Raw genomic sequence first — 22,173 nt, 5'->3', positions numbered from 1 at the left:
CAAAACCACCCAAAGCCAAACCTCCGCCCCCATTACTATCTGCAAACCCCCCACTTGAGGAGAGGCTAGGCAGAGTGGTTTTAGGGGGTAGTTGGTGGCAGGGGTTGGGTGATGGTTTTTTATTTATTTATTTATATTTAATTTGCACCAATCACGTGATTCATGTACAAGTTGATGATGTGTTAGTACTGCCGAAAGAAAATGCATGTGAAAGTTAATGTAATTTAGAATAAATGACAACTGAGATTATTGAAAGTAAATGGTCAAAGTTGATACTCCTTCCGTGTTTTAATAAGTGTTACATTTTGACCAACACACGCATGCCGAAACATGACTTTGATCATCGATTTATCAAATTATATGTTAATAAAATTATTAAAATTTTATAATAATAACATTTTGTTCTTATATATTTGTAAATTAACAATTATGTAAATAGTAAAAAAGTCAAATTGTAACATAATTTTTTTTTGGTGAAATTAAATTATAACACTCATTAAAACACGAAAGGAGTATAATATTATTAACTTTATTATTTTTTAATGGAAAATGAATTTTTCCTTTTTCCTAAAAAAAAATAGTGAATTTCATATTCAATTCAATGGCAAGTGTAACGAAACGATGATGAATTGCTAAAGTTTGGAGTACAGGCTACGGACTTTTTTTTTTTTTTTTAACACCTTTGTAGTTTTCACTTTTACGCTGCACCCATTTCTCTCTCTCCTCCATTGAAGCATACTCCCAATTCTCCATTGAAGCGGCTTCCGAAGCTTTCTCTTTTCCATTGAACCAGCTTCTTAGGTATGATGTTTTTCTTTTTTAATCATCGAATTTCAATCACAATCTAGGGTTTAATTTCACACTATCTTTGATTTAATTGTCAGTATAGTCAATTTAGGGTTCTTCATTTTGGATATTATTGTTGAACTATTTGTAATTTTTTCTCAAGTTATGAAAGATTATAATGAGCGTTTTTGTTGCTGAATTATGTTTTGTGCAATTTTCTTGATATTTTTGTAAGTCTGAAGAAATTTATGTGAATTTTCGAGCCTGATTTGCTAATTGAATCAGAATTGGTTGCTTATGTGCTGCTTTTTCGAGCTTAAATCTAACCCTCAGCCGAGCTAAAACTTTTTGGGGCTATTGGAGCCCGAGCCGAGCTTCAAAATTAAGGCTAATCGTGCTTCGAGCTCGAGCTGAGCTTACCTAAATCATACGAGTACCGAGTTCAAGATAAACCTGTAAATTGGGCCTCTTAGGTCTGTCCGGCCGATGCCCCGGATTATTTTGACATACATTTATTATAACTTACTTAAGGGATTCAAGTAATTTTTTTAATTTTGGCTATTAGAACCGATTATTACAACCGCCAATTGGCTGTTAAAATTCTTCTTAATGTACATTCAAAAGATTAGATTATTTTACTTTTACACAGATAGTTAAAGATTTAATGCTTAGACTTATGTATTGGGAAGAATGAAAAGTAGAAATGTTCGAACTAAATAAATACGGAGGAATTAACATGGAAATAGACTTATACGGAACTCAAAATGTAGTTTATGAACCAAAAGTTTCCATATTGGATTGAGAATCAAGGGGAATGAAGATATATTAAGTTGCATCAAAGATTAACCAGGAATAACTCAAGGGAAGGTTTTGGGGTGGATAAATTTGGTTGGTTTCCGATTCAAAATTAACCGTTCCTTCTTTTTCTCTCCCCTCCTTTTCATTTACTCTGTTTATGCCATCTCTGCAATTATATTTCTGCAGTTGTTTGCTAATGAAGCACACTGTTAATCTATTACTGTCAGTTGGATGGAAGAATTTCTTTATTGCTATTGCCTACTATTATAATTGAATTTTTGGTAGTGAAGTGGCATGTATTTGTAAAGCTAGTCTTTTTAGTCGATTCTAGATGCAGTGTTTCATTGAGTGTTTAAGCTATGCCCTTGCTCATCATTAAACTTTATTTAGTTAGAAATGCGATTCTATAGTCTTATTTGGTTGCTCTTCGGTTCTCTGCTGCTGAGATTGGTGCTGCTAAATTTATTCCAGAAATTCAGAGATCTTGCCACAGCTGCCAGGATTGGTGGGTATAAAATAATAAATGTATGGAAGAGCAGGTCTTGACAGATTTAAGAAGGCGCAGGCCTTGGAGCCCTTTGCTGTCACTCCCAAAACATCTTCCTTGCCACCTCCTAAATCTGTGACACAATCATATCCTCAGCATCCTACTCAACATGGACAGGTGCAGTCACAGAAACCGACTCTAGATGCTGCTGTTTCTGTGCCCTCCACAACAACTCCCAATGTTACCCAGATTGGCAGGGGACAATCTACTTGGCAGCCTCCGGATTGGGCTATTGAACCTCGTCCTGGTGTATATTATCTTGAGGTTGTGAAAGACGGAGAAGTCCTTGACCGTATTAATCTTGACAAAAGGAGGCACATCTTTGGCAGGCAGTTACATACATGTGATTTTGTACTTGATCATCAATCTGTTTCACGTCAACATGCGGCTGTTGTTCCACATAAAAATGGAAGGTTTGATCTCTTTAACCTTGTTTCTTGTGTACTTCTTTGGCCTCAGCTGTCTCTTCAAAAAATAACATATTTTTTTGTCTACTTTGATAACTACAACGTCTACAAGATTTTGTACTATATCTGAGTAGCATTTATCATATACTTGAGTGATACAAAGAGTCTTAATGGAACAAATTTCCCTGGGGCAGTGGGGCCAACTCCCCTCTTAACTAATAGTGTTCCTAGTGTGTACATGTTGCTTATTTAGTGGCTACCCATTTCCCTCTTAACCAAAACTGTTCCTAGTATTGTGAGTTCAGATCTAGTTATGAGTGAAAACGTATATGAAATGTCAGACAATCAGAATCCTCCAAGTTTTATATTCAAATTGTTTAGCACATTATGAACAACAAGAATATCATTCCATAGCAATACTTATCATGGGACATATTTCTTCATGAAAATTAAACATAGGCCCTATATGCTATACAACTAATGCACTTTGTTTGGATTGAAGGAAATGGAGGGAAAAAAAGGGAAGGGAAATGAAGGGATTAATTATCTTTCATTTGGATAACAAATGAGAAAGAAAGAGAATTAGAGGGGAGAAAAGGGAGGGATTCAAAAACAATGGAGAGATTTGGAAGGAAAATTCATCTTTCTTCCCTTCCCTCCCCTTCACCCTCTCTCCACTTCTTTTCTTTCCTATTTCTTTATCCATTCACACCATTAGTTAAAATTGATTGTATTTATCACTATTTGCAGATTGGTTGTTAAATTAGTAAGGAGAGAGAGAGAGAGAAAAAATTTGTAAAACCGGAAACAGCTCAAAGTGAGGATTACATAGGGAACTAGAAGTAGTATTTTTTGGGCAATTGTTTAAAGAAAATTTAGAAAGTTAAATAGTTTATGGGTAGTAGAGTGAATGAAAAACAAGAACGCATATTTTTCTTCATTCTACTTGGTTGTGTGATTAAGTTGGACTTGTGAATAGATGTATTGAAGCCCGTAACTTGCCAACGCAAGGTTAAGTATACCCCCTAAACGCACGAAAATTGATCATGCATATGCTCAACTTCAATCATAAAATTCAGAATAATCAAGTTAGTTTGTTCTCAAAATAACATTTAAGCCTATATTTATACCAAACGTCCTAACAATGTCTTGTTTTCTAATCCAACATGAAAAAGAAACTAAATCACCTCGTAAAATAAAAATGGCAATACCTAAAGAATTAATGAATGAATGAAGCTTAGAATCTATTTAAAGATCCTAATTGAAGGTCCAACACACCTTACACTTTGTTTGGATGGAGAGAAAAAGAGGGATGCATTGTCCTTTGTTCGGATATCTAATGCAAGGAGGGAAGATGGGAAAATTGGAAGGATCCATTATCCTTCACCTTTAAGTAAACCAAACCCCTCCATTGTTGGAGAGAGAAGATCATCTTCTTCTCTTCCCTTTTTTTCTTTTCCCTCCCTTTCTCTTAACTGTTGTTATCCAAATATATTGTAAGATGAAACCAACAATAAATAAATCTCACTTGTAAAACCTTAGTTTAACGGTTTGTTTGGATAGCAAAGTGGAAGGGAAATAGAAGTGAGGGAAGAAGAAGGAAGAGGGAGGAAAGAAATGGGAGAAGGTAAGGTTACAATTTCCCTCTAAATATCAACAAAGGAAGGATTTCTTTATCAAAGACACAGGGAAAAATGAACCCTTCCATTTCCTTTCCCTTTCCTCCTGCCAAATGGTATCCAAACAAGGGAGGATGGATCCCTTCTTTTCTCTAATCTTCGCTTCCCTCCAATTTTCTCAATCCAAATTCCAAACAAAGTGTTAAAGAGTACGGTAAAATCAAGAGAGCTCATATATAAAGTTGTTAGGATAGTCATAAGAAGGGGTCCTAATTGACTTAAGTAGTTTTGTCATTTTTAATTGCTTCAGTTTAGACTTTAGAGTATATAAGCATTCAGTGTATTGCAAAATAGCTTATTTGATCCAATAAGTTCTTAATTGATACCTGAAACACTTTCAGTATGTCAGAGAGCTATAAGTTTTCCAATGAGCACTTTATCAAACACCCATGGTCCAGCTTCTTCAAGATCTTGGACACCCTCATTTGTTATACTATCTGTAACATATTAAAGTCATGTTTGATTTTGAATTTTGCTCTAATACGTGGTTAAATGTGCAAGATCACTCCTCACTCAGTTGTGGAAAAATTATTAAGAGTATTCTGATAGCGAAAGATACACCTGTTGAAGTTATTTGCTAAACGTTGTGATTGCCCTGGCTTTGTTGTAGCGTATATGTTATGGATTTGGGATCTGCTCATGGTACATTTGTTGCAAGTGAGAGATTAACAAAAGATACACCTGTTGAACTTGAAGTGGGGCAGTCTCTGCGATTTGCTGCATCAACAAGAACTTATATCTTGAGAAAGAATGAAGCAGCTCTTTTCCCTCCACCTCCTACCCCCACAGAAATTGATTTGCCGCCACCCCCTGACCCTTCTGATGTGGAAGCTCTTGTTACTTATAACACACTATTAAATCGTTATGGTATAAGCAAATCGGACCTTGTTAGGTCTACAAACTTGTTTGTTGTATCAAGCGGTAATGATGATAGCCAACCACCAACTAGGGCAGCTAAGAGAATGAAGAAATCTAGAGTTGCCTTCAGAGACCAAGTTGGGGGTGAGCTGGTTGAAGTTGTTGGAATTTCTGATGGTGCCGATGTAGAAACAGAACCTGGTCCTCTTGGTCTTAAAGAGGGTAGTCTTGTTGGTCAATATGAGTCACTAGTCCAAATCACAGTGATTCCAAAAGGGAAAGGCCAGACGTCTGTCAAGGAAGATAATGTCTCTTCAAAAGGCGTTACTGACAAATTACAGGAAGTCTTGAACAAGGTTAAAAAATCTAACTCTTCAAAAAGTGGCATCTATGATGACCTATATGGAGATTCTTTTTCTGGTAAGGTGGGTTCGTCATGGGCAATCTCCTCTGGTAACCCTGTTGGTAGAGAACCATCTCCCTCAAATAATAGCGGGATGAAGGATGTTTTACCCCACACTACTTCAGGAAGCAATAATAGTAATCTTGATGATGACGATGACTTATTTGGTGACTGATTGAGGCAAGTGATCAGGCGGAAAATTTCCTGACTACCTCTCTTAAAAGAAAAAATGCTCTTTGATTGGTTAGCCACTGTCATTAACATCAAATGACTGAGATGCATAATTTTTTGCTCAAGACAGGGAAGCATCTTTAGAGAGGTGATTTTGTTGTATTTTAATATTAGTTTTCTGTTTTGGTGCAATTTCACCATCTGTTTGAGGCCACCTTCAGATTCTAGCTGTATAGATGCAATGCTTTGTACGGAATAGTCCGATTGTGCTTGAACTCGCAGTCCCTTGAATCTGTATGGTGCGTCACGTGTCACATATTTCTGAGCTTCACGTCACAGCATTTGCATCTTGATTTTTACATCTCAAAAAGTACAGCTTATTATTTGATTTTTCATTTTTGTTTTTTTTGTTTAGGATCCCTCCAAAACAATTATAGCTCGCTGTTTCCTGCTTCTGGTGACATTTCGTTTTTGGCAGGTGCTTCTGGTGACTTACCTGCACCATTTGATGCCCTTAAGTGCTTAATTGCATACTTGTATTCTACGTTTTTCAAATTTCATTTGTTTATGGTGTGAATTCAATCCTCTTAAGGATCATATTACTGTGTTGGGCCTAAGAAATGAAGATCCCTTTTGATGTGTTGCTATTACCTGATCCTTGGTTGCTCGAATACAATCGGAACTTGATCCGAGATGTTATAATGTTTAGACTTGACTTGATCAGTGCACATTTCCAAGGTTGCCCAAACTTGGATCCAAATGTACACATTAAGGGCTTGTTCTCTTCAACTTAAATTCAATTCAGTTCAGTTTCTAATATCCTCCTCTCATAAAAATATTTAGTTCAGCTCCAGTCAGTTCAGTTCAGTAAATCAGAACAGGCCCTAATTAACTGTTCATTTAAGTTCGTATCCAAAATCAATGGGTAGTCTGATTACGTGGTGTAAATGAAATCATTCATGTTGCTAAAGGAAAGCAATTCAGTATGGGAATACTTTGGCACTTTGCTTCATTACCTTTGCAACCTTAGGGTTATTGAGAGAGAAAGTTAAAGTGTTAGCAAAAATTGGATAAGCACTAATGAAATTTGATGATTAAATTTGTTAATATAATGTGAATTTAACGGAAAATTTTGAAAAGCAGCAAAAATTATATCGAGCAATCACCAATTGAAATGTGAAAGATAAACTACTTTGTGCTCTATTTCAGGTAAGTGGTAACGTATCCAACTTATTTGAAGTATGCATTGAACCTAAGCAAGTATTTGAACCCTATTTATAACCATTTAAGGAGTAATCGACATGATGACATCTCATTCATTCGAGCAAATAATTGCCCCAAAATTACCATTCAAACATCAACTCCTTTTCCCTTTTACTCTTTTACTACTACAAACAATGAATTAACTACTACAAGCAAAGTGTATTTGAATAGACAGGTATATAGCATATCTTTACCATTACTAAAACTCGAAGCATACATATTTTTCGTGGCGCATTTCACCTTTTTCAATAGCTGTAGCGTGACGACGGGATAAACTCTCAAATTGAATACATTAAAAAAAAAATTGCTTTACTTAGGCCTTGTTCACTTCACCTTAAAAAAAATAATATTCAGTAAAAATAATTTCAGTTCATTAAAGTTAATTTCAGTTCAGTTAAATAAGTTCAGTTTAGCAAAAGTAATTTCAATTCAATAATAATAATTTTATTTTAGTAAAAATCAGTAAACTTAAAAAAGAAATATAAAAGAAAATCAGTAAAAATAATTTCAGTTTGACAAAAATAATTTCTGTTCAGTAAAAATAATTTAAGTTCAGCAAAATAATTTCAGTTCTGTAAAAAAAAAATAATTTCAATATAGCAAATATAAGGTGAAGTGAACTGGACCCTAAAATTTTAACAATTTCCAATTGATTTTTACACTAACTTGTTACTATTTCTTCATAAAATTCCTAATTAATGATTCAATGAATGAAGCACAAAGAGAATATCAAACAACTACTCCCTCCGTGTTTTTTTAAGTGATACACTTTGACCGGGACATAGTTTTAGGCAATTTAATTAACTTAAATAAAATAAGAGGTAAGTGGGGTAGTGAAGTATTAAAAAATTGTTAAAGAAAGATAAAGGGGTTAATAGTTTATTGAAAAGTAATGAATGTGAGAGGAAAGATATAGGCCTTGTTTGGCAAATGGCTGTTGGCGGTTGACTGTTGGCTGGTTCACTTGGCTTGTTTGACTAGCTGGAATGTTTGGCTGTTTATAATGGCTTTTGAAATTGGTTGTTTTAGCTGGCTGTTTATAAAAGTGTTTGGTAAATTAATTGTTGGTTGTGGGCTGTTTATCAGATAATTTGTGGGCCAACAAGCCAAAAGCCAACAGAAAAGCTACTTAAAGCAGCTTTTTCATTTTGGCTTAAAAGCCAACTTTTCCGCTGATTAAAAAGCCAATTACTAAACACATTTTTTGGCTGTTTGACCACCTAAAAAAGCCAAAAGCCAAAAGCTAACCAAAAAGCCACCAAAAAACCATTTACCAAACATGGCCATAATAAAAAAGTGATAGTGGGTTTGGGTGGGGACCATGAGAGGAGAGAGCTATAATATTTTAATGTATTTTTTTGCCAAAAAAAGGAAATGTATCACTTAAAAAAACACGGCCGGAAATAAAAAGTGTATCACTTAAAAAAAAACACGGAGGGAGTATTGCATATGTATTTTATAACATAACTTGCCCCCTCCCTTTTCCGTTTATAATCCCTCTAAGCTACATGCAAAATGCAATAGTGTATAACGCACGTATTTTCACATTTTTTGTAGCCTACTATTATGTTTAGACTAAGACCCTGTTTACTTTACCTTAAAATATTAATATTTAATAAAAATAATTTCAATTTAGTAAAAATAAATTTTATTTAGTAAAAATAATTTCAGTATGATATAATTCAATAACGGATTTTTAAGAAGAAATAAATAGGGAATCGGTAAAAGAAAATAATTTAATTTTATAAAACTAATTTCAGTTCAACATAAATAAGGTGAAAATAGTCGAGGGCATAACATTTTGAAAATAAACACTAAAAATATGTGAAATTTTACATACATAGTGGATTTTTTTAATTGAGCAGACTTCAATTTCCTTAGAATTAATGTGTTATAAGATTAATAAAATCTAGGAAAAGTTAAACAATTAAGTGGAAATTTTTTAAAGTAAATAGGGCACATGTGGACAATTTGATTAAAAAAATATATCTCTCACCCATTTCTTCCCTTTGGTGTTTTAAAGGGCCAATAATGAAGGTGTGTGAGCACAATTTTTAGATCACAAATGTAAAGACACCACCAATGATTCATCATATAAGCTTGTAAAGAAGGTAACAACTTTAGCTTTTGAGCTATAAGAGGTGGTTGCAAATAAACGAAGCATTTATATTTTTTTACATAAATTTTTTATTTTTCCTTTTGTGGCCATTTTAGATTCCTAGTGGAGGCTGAAATTATGAATTCATAGTAATTTTTTACACAAACAACTTTGTTAGGAGTTTATATATAGTTTCATATGGGACGATTATATGGATTTAGGTGGCCAATATTATGCACACCTAACTAAGTGACTAAATTCTTGTGTCCCGCCTTCTCTGAGAATCGAACCGTTAGCTTGTTAGGGCTGGAATAATAAGAAATGATCGATGTTGTTATATCTACTCGTTATGTAAACATGAGTATTCTGTATTGAATTGTTGATATCAATTAGGATTCATGTTTATGTCACCAATTAAGAAAAAGTAATCGCAATAACAACAAAGATAGACATAATAATTTTATTGATATCAATTAGGATTCATGTTTATGTCACCAATTAAGAAAAAGTAATCGCAATAACAACAAAGATAGACATAATAATTTTATTTATAGGCTTGTAGATATTATGAAAGGATGAAAATTATAGATGTCATTGAGTTGATTGCGTCAGAATAGTTATAAATTTTCATCACCTTTAATAATGTTTATATTACTGGTGAAATTAGTTGACATTCATAATATTATGATTTTATTTTCTTCGCTTATATTTACTGTGCACAATAAACAAAGTAAAATGTTTATGGCATAATTGTTTCATCTTTGTTTCTATATATGCATAGTAAAGCAAAGTCTCCATTGTCCAATAATAATCCAATGCATAATTTCTTTTGTTTATTTCTTTGGATAGAAAGTAAAGTGTCTTGGCATATATAATGGTTAGGCAACAACTTAATAAGGAATTATTGAATTTCACATAAGAAAACAAGAGAATCTAGGACAAAACTAAAAAAGTTTGTTAAGAAAAGAACTTGATGTATCGATCAAGTATTGCATGACTTTAGTTTTGGTAAATTTTCGTCACTTATTGAGCTACATGAAGGTGATACGTTGTTCATACAAGAGAGGGTGCTGGATTGATTGATTATTAAAGTAATTTGATCATTCTCTATATAAAAGTATTATACGAAGAATAATACTATTTTTAGATGTCCAGAAATATTCTTTATCAAAACTTTTAAACTAGAAATGGAAGGTAATCAAACATACGTAGACACGTAGTATCATAATATCTTTGTTGCGTAAAAAAAAAGTTTATATCTTTGTAAGGGAAATATCATAGGGTCTTACCACTTTTATATACACAAAATTTATAATTGATTTATTTTGTTTAATCTATCAATGGAAATTAATTAATATGGTTATCTTGTCATACTGTATATTTTATTTGTTTCAGACCATTATTGAACTAAATTATGTAATAGTAGTAATAATAAATTTAAATTTTGTGATGCACCAGCTAGTTGACTTGACTTGAACTACCATATAACAGAAACATTAAAGTCGTGCAATAGAATAAAATTAAAATTTTCCTCTTTCCTAAACCCTAGCTCCATTGTTGATTATTGAAGGAGCTTCCATCGATTTCGGTTTAACAAGTAGAAAGCCCAATTCTTATTATTATTTTTTTTTTAATTTTTATTTAAGGTTCATAATAATGCATCCTCCTCTTGAGTGACTTTTCTCCCACGAAATAAAAAGTTTCCAATCTCTTTCGAAAGACATGTGTTTTTCAACCTCCTTCGAAAGATAAGATTTTTCTCCTATTTAATTTTCGAGGGAGAATTTCTTAGTTTGAAATATGTGATAGTAGATCTAATGAAATGCTGTGAAATTGTTTCGTCGGTGAAAATTATGCAAGATCACAATGGTTATCAAGTTTTCGAATACAATTCCATAAAGGACATTTTGTCAGAAACTACCTATTAAAAGCATTTTTTTGCGAGAAACTACCTAATAAAAAAAATGTTGTAAGAAACTACCTATTAAAATGAAAATGTTGTAACAGACAACTCTTTACCGGATTTTCACCCGTTAACTAATTTCTCCGGCGTTTACCACCTACACGCCGGTCACGTAACATTTTAAAACCTTTTTCATGCCCCACCAGCAGTGCTACCTTCCTCACCACCTCCCGACCACCACAACACCCCAAACCCACCTCAAAACACCCCCAAATCCACCCTCGCGCATCCCCAAAAGCAACACAAGCCCTAACTCTTTCGCAATTCCTCACCGCACCACGACACTCCCCTCTATTCCTCCTGACGCCACCTAATAGCACTGGCACACAACTCATCCTCACCGTACCTCGCTCGCTGCTCATATGTCTCGCATCACCTTAAGATCCATAGCCACCAACAAAGTAAACAACAGCCACACGTACCAAGTTGCCATTCCAACGACGCTAAACCCAACAACAATAAAGCAACAACGAAGCAACCCACGACATTAATTCAACCCATTTTTAACTCACAAAATTAGCCCAAATTAAGAAACCAAAAAACGCATATTGTCAAAGGGAAGTAGGGGAAGGGAAAATGACGCAAGCTAGGGAAGCAAATGATGGATAAATTGATGGATATGAGGATTAAATGTTGATGTTAGGCACAAAATTGGGGAAAAAAAGGTGAGAATTTGGTTAATTCATAATCATGTGACCCGCCAAGGGTGGTCAACGCCAGAGAAATTAGTCAATGGTAGGAATCCGGCGAAAGAAATTTTATTACAACATTTATTATATTAATAGGTAGTTTTTTACAACATTTTTATTTTAATAGGTAGTTTCTTACAACATTTTTTTTATTAGGTAGTTTCTCGCAAAAAAATGCTTTTAATAGGTAGTTTCTGACAAAATGTCCTTCCATAAATTAGATGGAAAGTGTTCTCACGACTATAAAAGATTGTTACATTTGTCTCTCCAACAAGGATGTACTATCCAATAATGTTAATGGGGTTGTTTAACAGTGTAAGATTTACTAAACGGTCGTAGTTTCTAGCTATGAAGGAAATTTTTTATTTAATTTAATATCTTATGTATTTGTTAAAGTCGAATTTCCTTATGACTTTTTATCAATGAATTAATATTGCTATTAAAAAAGAGTCGTGTAGTAGAGATTTAAAAAAAAATAAAATTATTGCAAATTATATTTTGGGTGTGAGATTTTTAAATTAACTAAATACTTGTAGCTTTTTAGCATAGTTAGGGAATATAAATTATTCAAGTTTTCGAATACAATTCGATAAATCAAATGGAAAGTGTTCTCACGACTATAAAAGATTGTTACATTATTGTCCCTCCAACAAGGATGTACTATCCAATAATGTTAATGGGGTTGTTTAACAGTGTAAGATTTACTAAACGATTGTAGTTTCTAGCTATGAAGAAATTTTTTATTTAATTTAATATATTATGTATTTGTTAAAGTCGAATCTCCGTATGACTTTTTATTAATGAATTAATATTGCTATTATAAAAATCGTGCAATAGAGATTTTTTCTAAAAAAATAATTAATTGAAAATTATATTTTGGGTGTGAGATTTTTAAATTAACTAAATACTTGTAGCTTTTTAGCATAGTTAGAGATTATAAATTATTCAAGTAAATTCGATTGAGTCCCTTTATATCACATCAAAAATAAAAGTGATCTTTTAATTTAAATATAAATGGAGTCACAATGATGTCAAAAACATCTATATTATGGGGACAACGACCTTGCTCGTGGCCGGTTATCAATCACCCAATCAATCAAAGGTTTTTGGACGGACCCCATGATCAATTGATCATATAATTGCAAACAAGCAATTTTAATTTTGATTTATTTAGAGTATATTGTGAGTTAATTGGATATATAATTGACTGGATTGGAATATATAATCAATAACCTAAATTCTTTTAGTTGTCTATGCTAGTCTAGACTTGAATTTTGCTATCACATTATTTTTTATTTTGATTTATTAATTTATTTTTTTTTTGTTTAGAGAGCCACAAGGCCCACAAGGGTGACAAGGGTAGGGTGAGAATCGATTCTAGAATTTCCTGGAATCGGGAGGGAAGCCCTCTAACCACTTGAGCTATCCCTCACTCTCATAATCATGTACATAATGTGATAGTAGAGAGTGAGGGATAGCTCAAGTGGTTAGAGCTCCCTCCAGATTCTAGGAGATCATGGGATCGATTCTCACCCCCGCCCTTGTGGCTCTCTAAACACCAAAAAAAAAAAACATTAAGTATATGATTATTATCATAATTTGTTGAGCCCATGAACAACCCACATGTGAGCATTCTTCTTGTCCCACACTAAACACTAAAAGGGGGAGTGTAGTGGTTATGAAATCCCACATTGAAAGAATTCAAGAGTTACCACCACAATATAAGGCTAAGGGGCTACTCCCCTAATTGCCATATGGTTTTGAGGTGGAACCTCCTTGGTCTTGTAAAGTGGTGGACTTGCACTCTCCCGTGACGGGTGCGGCCCAGACCCGTATTTGACATAATTTTCTACATAATGATAACGTATCTGCATATGCTTATGTATTATTAAAATTTTAGAACATAAGGAAAAGAAAAAAAAAAGGTAGGGTCCAAATATAAAATTTTCTCCTTGTGTCTATAAAATTCATGATCGAGTTTTCAGCATGTCTTATGTGAAACTGGCTACACCGTACCGTGTGACCACTTAAGGACAAAGTTACCCCTGTTATATTGACCAAGTAATCCCCGCAATACTGATTGAGTAACCCCTATAACACTGACCGAGTAACCCTATAACATTGACGAAGTAACCCCTTTAACACTAATCAAATAACCTCTATTACACTAATGAAGTAGCCCATTTGATGATTGAGCATACAGTGTGGTCAGCCACATATATGAATTTGTGTTAAGTTTTTCTTAACTTGGGAGTTTGGAGTGAAGTGACCAAATTGGTATATACTTCCTCAATACATACAATCACTAAAACCCAATCATGTAGTAAGTGCAACAAAATATCTTTTGTTTGCTCAAGTGTGTGTAAATTAATTGAAAGTGGGATTTAAAACAAGTGTTTGGATAAATTAAAGGGCTTTGTAATTTCTTTTGCTTTCTAAAAGCACATGGTGATAGAGGTGTTGACGCACAACCTTAAAGTTTTAGTCACTTAAAAAGTGAAACATGTCCCACAGATCAGGAAGTTGCCAATAATGATAATGCATGCTTTAATATGAAATTTACAATCTAGTTTTTTAATAGTAAAATGTACTGTTTATTGACCATTATTGGGGTTCTTGCAATCTTAAAAAATAAATTTTGGTTATGTTTTTTAGATTAATCTAATGGGAAAGGTAGAGCATAGATCTATAAGATACTAATAATACAATTACTATCATTAAAACAATTAACTAATTTTGAAATCATATTTGGACATAACACAAAATCCACAACTTTATTTATTTATCTTCTATATCTAATTCCCACCAAGTCATTTAATTAAAGATTGATATTCCGTATTAGGTTATAAAATACAAAAGCTCTTTAATATAAAACTCATGTTTTTATTTCCAACTATTTATGTCTATATCACCTAGACAAACAAATGGGATTATTTTGACTATGATAAAAACTAAGAAAAAGTTTTAAGTGATGGGGAGCTAATTAAATTTAACTCGGTCTATAATTAGTACGCTAATTGTTAAAATTATTATTTAAAAAGAAAATTCTTAAAATTATTAACCACAATTTCTAACTCTCGTGTACAATTAAGTTCATGGACACTATATTATATCATTACAAATTAAACTCAACAAAAGATGTTCCAATTCTTGTTAATCATTTGCCAAGTGACATTATATCATTTAATTATCCGTATACATCTTAAATTACAAACTTAATTAGTCTAATTAAAGTTGTACCCACATCTGAAATTCAATAATTAAATACTTATTCACTTATATTACTTTATATTTTACCTGCTCTGTTAAAACAAAATAAATAAAAAAAAGGATATGATAATGAACTTCAGTTAAGCTCATTTCATATTGTTCCTTCCTTCAAAATACAAAAGTTAAGTTCATAATGTACATGATCATAGATAAATACTTAATGAAAATGTATACAATGTTACAAAATTATAAATTCTTATTTCTTCACGAATGCACCAAATGTTTGATTTTTATTTTTTTTCATTTTATTGGTTTGGCTAAGTTAAAATTCTCCATAAGAGCAAAACGAATGAAGTGAATAAAATAAATAAAAACCTTTATTATACCTCACTTTGGGTATACTCAGTAACAAAATATCGATGCTACATGAGGGAGTTAAATAATTATAAATAATTTTAACGAAAATATATAGTGTCTCACAATAAATTAATGTGACAAGTAACTAATCGATATAAGTTAGTTCACAAGTGAATCGACACGACACGGAGTCTATTTCCTTCAAAATGGGAATTCATTGAGATTCATCTCTTGACAAATTCTTAGGCAATAAGTAATCCAGTATTAGAAAGCAAGTATCTTTGATTGATTCTTCACCACAATTGCACTAACAACACAACAATCCTATTACAAAGGAGACAATCAACTCAGCATGTCCAACTTTTCCAAGAATATGACGCCCTTTGCTTAGTCTAGCTACCCTAATTTATCTCCTTTTTACCCTTGTTCCACTGTTTTTCATTCATTCATATTCGACCCACTTCAATAAAGATAAAGCTAGCTCAAAAAGGAAACCCCAGAAAAATTATTGAAAATTCAATTAAGAAATGTTTTTGCCTTTTGGGTTTTATAAATATCAACTTGGTGCTTCATCTTTTGCTTTGTTTTTTCCAATCAAACTAATGGGTATTTGTGATTGCCCATTTAAGATTCTGGGGTTTTCATCTGTTTTTAGTTATTTTGCAAAACCCAGACTAGATTATGCTTCTTGCTGAGAATTTGAGGTATTTGATGAAATTTTTCTTACACTTATTTTATTCTTTGTGTTATGTTGATTGTTTTTGATAGATATTGCTCATTGTTTGTGCTTAAAATTATTACTTTGGACTTTGTGTTTGTTATAACAGAAATTTATGTGTGTGTTGAAAATTTTGGTGACTTTGCTTATTAAATATTGATTGATTAAGTTTATGATTGTTGGGGTTATTTATTGTATGAAATTGATTTTGGTATGTGTTAATACTGAAATTAAGTTGCTGTTTAGGCAACATTTGGAAGTTGGTGTAAGTGTCTGATCATATGTTTGACATTTTTTTATGCTCAGGATGTGTTGAATTATTGTCAGGAAGTAAGATATCTACAAAATCACAACATCTATGTGTTAGTATTTGAATGATTGGTTCTTACTCGGCCTTGTTATGTTTTAGTCGTGTGACTGAGTTGGTATTAACTTAGGAGCACTTTCTCTGTTTCACTTGGTTGTCCTAATTGATGAAACCATTTCTTAAGGAGTGTTTATGGTAGGCAGTAGTAGCATCCTCTAGTGGTGTTTTGCATCGATTGATCGTAGTAACAGTGATCAGTTAACTTCAAACGTCCAATATGGAAGGTCAGAATGTCAAGTCTTGTGGAAGTAGTAGTGATTTTAATATGTTGTAGGGGAGGGCTGAGAAGAGTGTTGGTGGTGTAACAAGGGGGCTTGTTGGTTTTGCAATTGAATATGGCTGGCCAAAAATATGTTCAAATCTTTCGTTATCTATCTATCTATGATGTATAAGGTGCTTGCTAATTTGCTATAACCATGGGAAGAATTTAGAGCTAAATTTTATTTCATATGCTTTAAACTACTATAATTATAGATTAATAATCGCTTAATCACTCAGTAATGCTTATGTACATAGATATTCAAGTAGAATGGTTTATTAGGCCTGGATGTTTAATCTTTGTTGTCTTCAGGTTTCTTCTGTGTAAGGCACTGGACTATTTGTGTATACTCCCCAATTATTGTTGGAAAAAAAGAAATTCTCACAATCAGGACCTCTTTGTCATTTTTTTTTTTTTTTTTTGATGTCATAGTTCACCTTAGAACATTGCAGAACCTTTTTTCTGTTATTTGGCAGATAAAGAGATAACTTTTTTATTTCTTAAAAAAAAAATAATTGTCTGAATCTATTTCTTTGTCTGAACTTGTAAGAGGGACTTGTAATGTTCAAGTGCGGACAATACCTCAAGAATTACTTTCATAAACAGGCCATTGATAGAAAATGTTATACGAAGTATTTTTTTTTTCAAGACTGTATTGTCAATGTGATTACAAATTTTGATTGCATAGGACATTATGGTTTTTGAAACCCTTAAGTTTTAAAATTATGATTTACATGTGCATAGCCGATGCGTTTTTAAAATGGTCTTCATGGTCTGTGACTGCCTATCTTTCACACTAAATTAATTGATCTCTGAAGTTGCTTGACGTTTTGGCAGCCTTTCACCCTTTCTGCAATTCTTGCTTGTAGTTATGAATATGAGTTTGACTTATTCATGTTTCTTAGTTTTCTTGGGTTTTAGTGCTTTTTCTTGTGTTGGCTATTTAATGTTCCTTTCTTATTTTGTAGATCATGAGCTCTACCACAATTCAAGTTACCAACTCTGCAACTATGGGAATATATGAATTACCTAAAGCAGTGAGTATGTGGAGGGATACCTCAAAAGCCTTGATGACTTCCGGCGTAGGTACATCTTCAAGCACGCAGGCGGAATCTGTACATGAGAGTAAGGTGAAAGTCAATGATTATTTTTGTTGCCAAATCTAAGCATTCTTGTTTCAAGTTATTCTAAAGGGCTTAAATCTTTCTTATTTGTGCTCAGTTTGAATATGAGTATGTTTCTCCTGAGACGATGGAACCGTCCTTAAGTAGTGAAGATGCAGCAAGACTTTCTGAGAAGGTATCGTAATGTGATTTCCGTTTCTTATGTCATATATGTGAGAGATCCTCAATTTTAAGTTGTGAACCCTAAATACTCATGGTGAAGTTTAAGATGAGCATACGTAGTAGTAGTTAGTTTGTTTCCTTTTCATCTCCTCTAGCTCTGAATTTCTTGTGAGACTGGTTATGTATTCAGATTAGTCTTGATTGTTATTGGCGGGATCCAGGAGCCAAAAATAAAAATAAAAATGAGAGAAACAAGAAATTAGGGAAGGGGTTAAGATGGTAGAAACCGATGCTAAATTGCTATATACAACTGATGTAACATTGTTATAGCATGCCATCTAATGTATTTTAACATTGCCATTGAGCATCAAAGAGGTTTAGTAAAGTGTATCCGACTCTGGGCAATGCCATTTTAGCCTGCTTGTCTAATTTTGTTTTTTGTATATCCGAGAATGTATCTCTGGTTTGAGGTACACATGCTTAGTTTAGAAATCATGTAATGTTCAGGGCTGTAGATTCTGATAATAAAACGTGGTTGCAGGTTCAAAGGCGTTTGGCACAAAATCGTGAAGCTGCAAGGAAAAGCCGTCTGAGAAAAAAGGTACATAGGTCTGCATATTGAGGAAGCAGCTTTAAAATCTATGCACTATTGGATTTGTTGGGTTAATCTTATATGATTTCACTCCTACAGGCTTATGTTCAGCTATTAGAAAGTAGCCGTATGAAACTTGCTCAGTTAGAGCAACAAATTCAGCAAACTAAACAACAGGTAGGGTTTTTTTTTCATCTTCATCAAAACTTGATAGAACTCGTGGCATTTTTAGGCTCATATGATTTATTAGTGGAATGGTGAATTGACTGTTACAGAACTCGTATGTTGGGGCTGCATTACACGCTAATCTTGGATTTGCAGGACATATCAGCACAGGTTTGTGTTTTTTTGTAGTTACTTTATGATATGTTTGCATGCTGCAGGCTTCACTGATTGACATCTATGTTTTCCATCTATGGTTTCATTGTCAGCAATTTTATAATCTGACTCAACCTTCATGTTTTATCATCGACTTCAGATTTTTATCCATAGTTATTGCTATGTCGCTGCCATACATTTTACTATACTGTTTTAATTTATTCACTATTCTTTCTCTACAATTATTTTGGTAGTATAATTTGATACTGTGATTTACTGATTTACTCACTAAAGCTATAGCACCACTTATATGATGTTATGCCAGTTTCTGATTTACTGATCTATTGATACTTAGTGTAAGTAGCTGCTGATATTGATTCTTGTAGCTGGCCATTGACTGGTTATCATCTGCAGGATTATCCACATTTGAAATGGAATATGGACACTGGGTTGAAGAGCAAAATCGGCAGCATTGTGAACTTAAAAATGCTCTACAATCTGATGTGTCTGATGTTGAGCTGCGAATCCTTGTAGAAGGTGGCTTGAATCACTATTACAGCCTCTTTCGGATTAAAGCAGATGCAGCAAAGGCTGATGTTTTCTACTTGTTGTCTGGCATGTGGAGAACACCAGTTGAGCGGTTTTTTCTCTGGATTGGAGGATTCCGGCCATCTGATCTCCTAAATGTAATTCCAGAATTCCTTGTTTTATTTCTTTGTCTTAGCTTTTAATGCCATAGCAGGTTATGCATCTGCGGAGCTGGGGAATATATAAGTATAAGCTGAAACCAGAAAGAATCCTAATTTGAAGGGTAGATAAACTGTGCATAGGTTTGAAATCCTTCGCATGCTTCTTTCTGTGGGTATATAAAAATAGAATCTCTGTTTAATCCTTAATATTCCAATGTCCTGTAATGATGGGATATACGCTAGTTGTTGCTTTTTGTTGCATTGATATCCGCTGGCTGTGACTTTCTAAGCTTATGAGTCATCTTCCTCTGTCTGAGATGAGTGTTTTATAGATAAATTTCTGTTGATGTCCTGCTTGTGAAAATTGGATGCTCCTACAAGTGACTTCACATTTTTAGCATTCTTCATCGGATATCTGATAATAACTTGGTCCCATAATTTGTAATCATCTTGCTATTACATGAAGTGCCAACATACTCATATATAGCTTTATTTTCTTGCACTTGCAGAAATTTGTGTTGAGTTGATGTTGTTAACTCATAAAACATACTCCCTCGGTCTCGTTTTTATCTTCCACTTATGCTTTGGCACTCCTGTTTGTAAGCAAGTGAACTTATTGAAATTGGATAGAGTAAAATTATAAGTAAGAGAGAATTTTTTTGCCTATTAAGGTAAGAGGATAATTAAACTGGGATGGAGTAAGAATTTTAAGTAGATAAAGTTTGAGACAGGGTGAGTAGTTATTTGTTTTTCTTTGGATGCCTGTCAAATTGATGTAGTTGTTCGATTTGAGTCAGTTTTGGTACCAAAGTCCTTGTAGTTTATAAGATTTCAACGTATGGCTTATTGCAGATTCTTTTGCCACAACTTCAGCCCTTGAGCAATCAACAAATGGAAGAAATTAGTAAACTACAATATGCATCCCGACAAGCTGAGGAGGCCCTGTCAAGAGGGGTGGATAAACTCCAGCAAACTCTAAATGAGATCATGTTCAATGATCCGCTGGCTGTAGACATGTACGGCCTTCAGATGGCCTCCGCATTGGAGAAGTTAGAAGCTATAGAAGGCTTTGTGAACCAGGTAATTGACTAATGCATGTCATCTTCCACTCTTGACATCATCTTAATTATTCAATGAAATCTTAAATATGTGGTTGCTTGTCATGTGGCATTATTTGCCTTATCTTTTGTTTGCTTTAACTTTCTGATTGCTCACTTCAATATAATAGCTACAATACTTGATAGTTTGGACCTTCTTATTGAAAACAGGGGTAAACTAGAGTGTTGCAGTTGCTTTCCATATTTCTATGTATACTTGGTTTATAATAGGTTTTCTTGATGAAAGTTGTTAAAAGAAAAAAATCTATGGGATGAGAGGATAGTTAGCACAATTATAATTGGGAACCTCATGTCAAACAGAAGTGTGTGCCTAAGTGTCAGACACGAATACCTTATGAAAATTTCTGTGGTCAAAAAATGAAGTGCCAAGTATCTATGCCGTGTCTGGGTGTTGATGATCCAACACAAGTAGTAGGGTGAAACGAAGAATCCCAGGTAACATAGATTGGTAAGTAGAAGCCAGTTTGGAGTATTTTGAAGGACGGTTAATTTTGGTCTGCCTAAAGGCGGTTGAGTAGCTGTCATTTATTACATGTCAATCATTGACCTCAAGTGTGCTCATACCTAATTGCTGCAACCTGTAAAGTAAAAGAACTTTGCTGTTGGTTCAAGATACTTAGATTGATAAAGAAAACTTGTCATTAGAAGTAGGTAGCAAAAGGAACAGGATGAGAACCGATTCAATTTTAGTCTAAAGATTGGTTTGTATACCTGTCATAACTTGTCTTTGTCAATCCAACTTCTCAAATTTTCTTATAAAACAGGCTGACCATCTGCGTGAGCAAACCCTACAACTGATGTACCGGATCCTTGATCCCCGTCAAGCAGCCAGAGGATTAGCAGGATTAGGGGAGTACTATAGTCGTCTGCGTGCACTCAGTTCACTTTGGGCTGCTCGTCCTCGTGACCCAGGCTAATGAAAGTGAAGCCCACAGGAGTCAGCTTCTTGGTTACTGTACATGGATGATGGCTGCATCCTTCAGTCCACAGTTCAACATGTATCTATCTATAATAGAACACTTATTCCTTCCATCCTTTTTCTTTCCTCTAGAAGTAGTGGAGTTTCTATAATAACGTTTAGCTTGTAAATATGTCTTATGGTGTGTCTAGAATGAGGAAAAGTTATGGTGGGTTGGTCCGGCAGATGTACAGTGAGCGATATTGATCATTGGGGTTGGGCTGTTTTACTTGCTGTATAGAATCGATCAATATCAATGAGATTTGGGCAATGTTACTTGCTACTGAGAACTTGTTAGATGATGATAAACAAAATGTATTGCGCGAATTTGTAAGACTTATTTTTATTACTTAATTTACGTTAAATGGTAATTACATCTTCTTCTATGTTCTTCATCAGCATATGCTGGTGGATCAGTTACGTAAAATCTTTCTTATGCAGCATAGCCGTGGCACTAGCTACTAGATATTGACACAGGTCTTCAATTCATTCACCTACTTTTTGAAGACATTGTTTAGCTTAGTTATCCTTCAAAGCGAGCTATATTATTGCAGGCTTGTAGCTGTGAAACCATTGTGAATTTTTGACTCGGACAGCCGAACATTATGTGAACCCCTCTGCAATGTTCTTCTTCATCTT

The 22,173-nt window shown here is 33.7% G+C and overlaps 2 protein-coding genes across 2 annotated transcripts; both read left to right on the top strand.

The window, feature by feature from the left end:
• The first annotated feature begins 621 nt into the window (after positions 1-621).
• On the top strand, positions 622-5,942 carry LOC145615115 (protein phosphatase 1 regulatory inhibitor subunit PPP1R8 homolog). Its single transcript, XM_081670195.1, has 3 exons — positions 622-801; positions 2,056-2,544; positions 4,828-5,942. The coding sequence occupies exons 2-3, from the start codon at positions 2,108-2,110 to the stop codon at positions 5,651-5,653; spliced, it is 1,263 nt and encodes a 420-aa protein (XP_081526321.1). The 5' UTR covers positions 622-801; positions 2,056-2,107; the 3' UTR covers positions 5,654-5,942.
• Positions 5,943-15,541: 9,599 nt separating this feature from the next.
• On the top strand, positions 15,542-21,913 carry LOC145613198 (transcription factor TGA7-like). Its single transcript, XM_081668260.1, has 9 exons — positions 15,542-15,933; positions 17,542-17,703; positions 17,795-17,872; positions 18,401-18,460; positions 18,551-18,628; positions 18,727-18,787; positions 19,184-19,455; positions 20,311-20,538; positions 21,341-21,913. The coding sequence occupies exons 2-9, from the start codon at positions 17,545-17,547 to the stop codon at positions 21,491-21,493; spliced, it is 1,089 nt and encodes a 362-aa protein (XP_081524386.1). The 5' UTR covers positions 15,542-15,933; positions 17,542-17,544; the 3' UTR covers positions 21,494-21,913.
• The last annotated feature ends 260 nt before the right edge of the window (positions 21,914-22,173 follow it).

Source organism: Chenopodium album, chromosome 25, assembly GCF_948465745.1.
Source record: "Chenopodium album chromosome 25, dcCheAlbu1.1, whole genome shotgun sequence".
Taxonomy (NCBI): domain Eukaryota; kingdom Viridiplantae; phylum Streptophyta; class Magnoliopsida; order Caryophyllales; family Amaranthaceae; genus Chenopodium; species Chenopodium album.
Note: the sequence above shows the minus strand (reverse complement) of the source record. Positions and strands in the feature narration are given on the sequence as shown.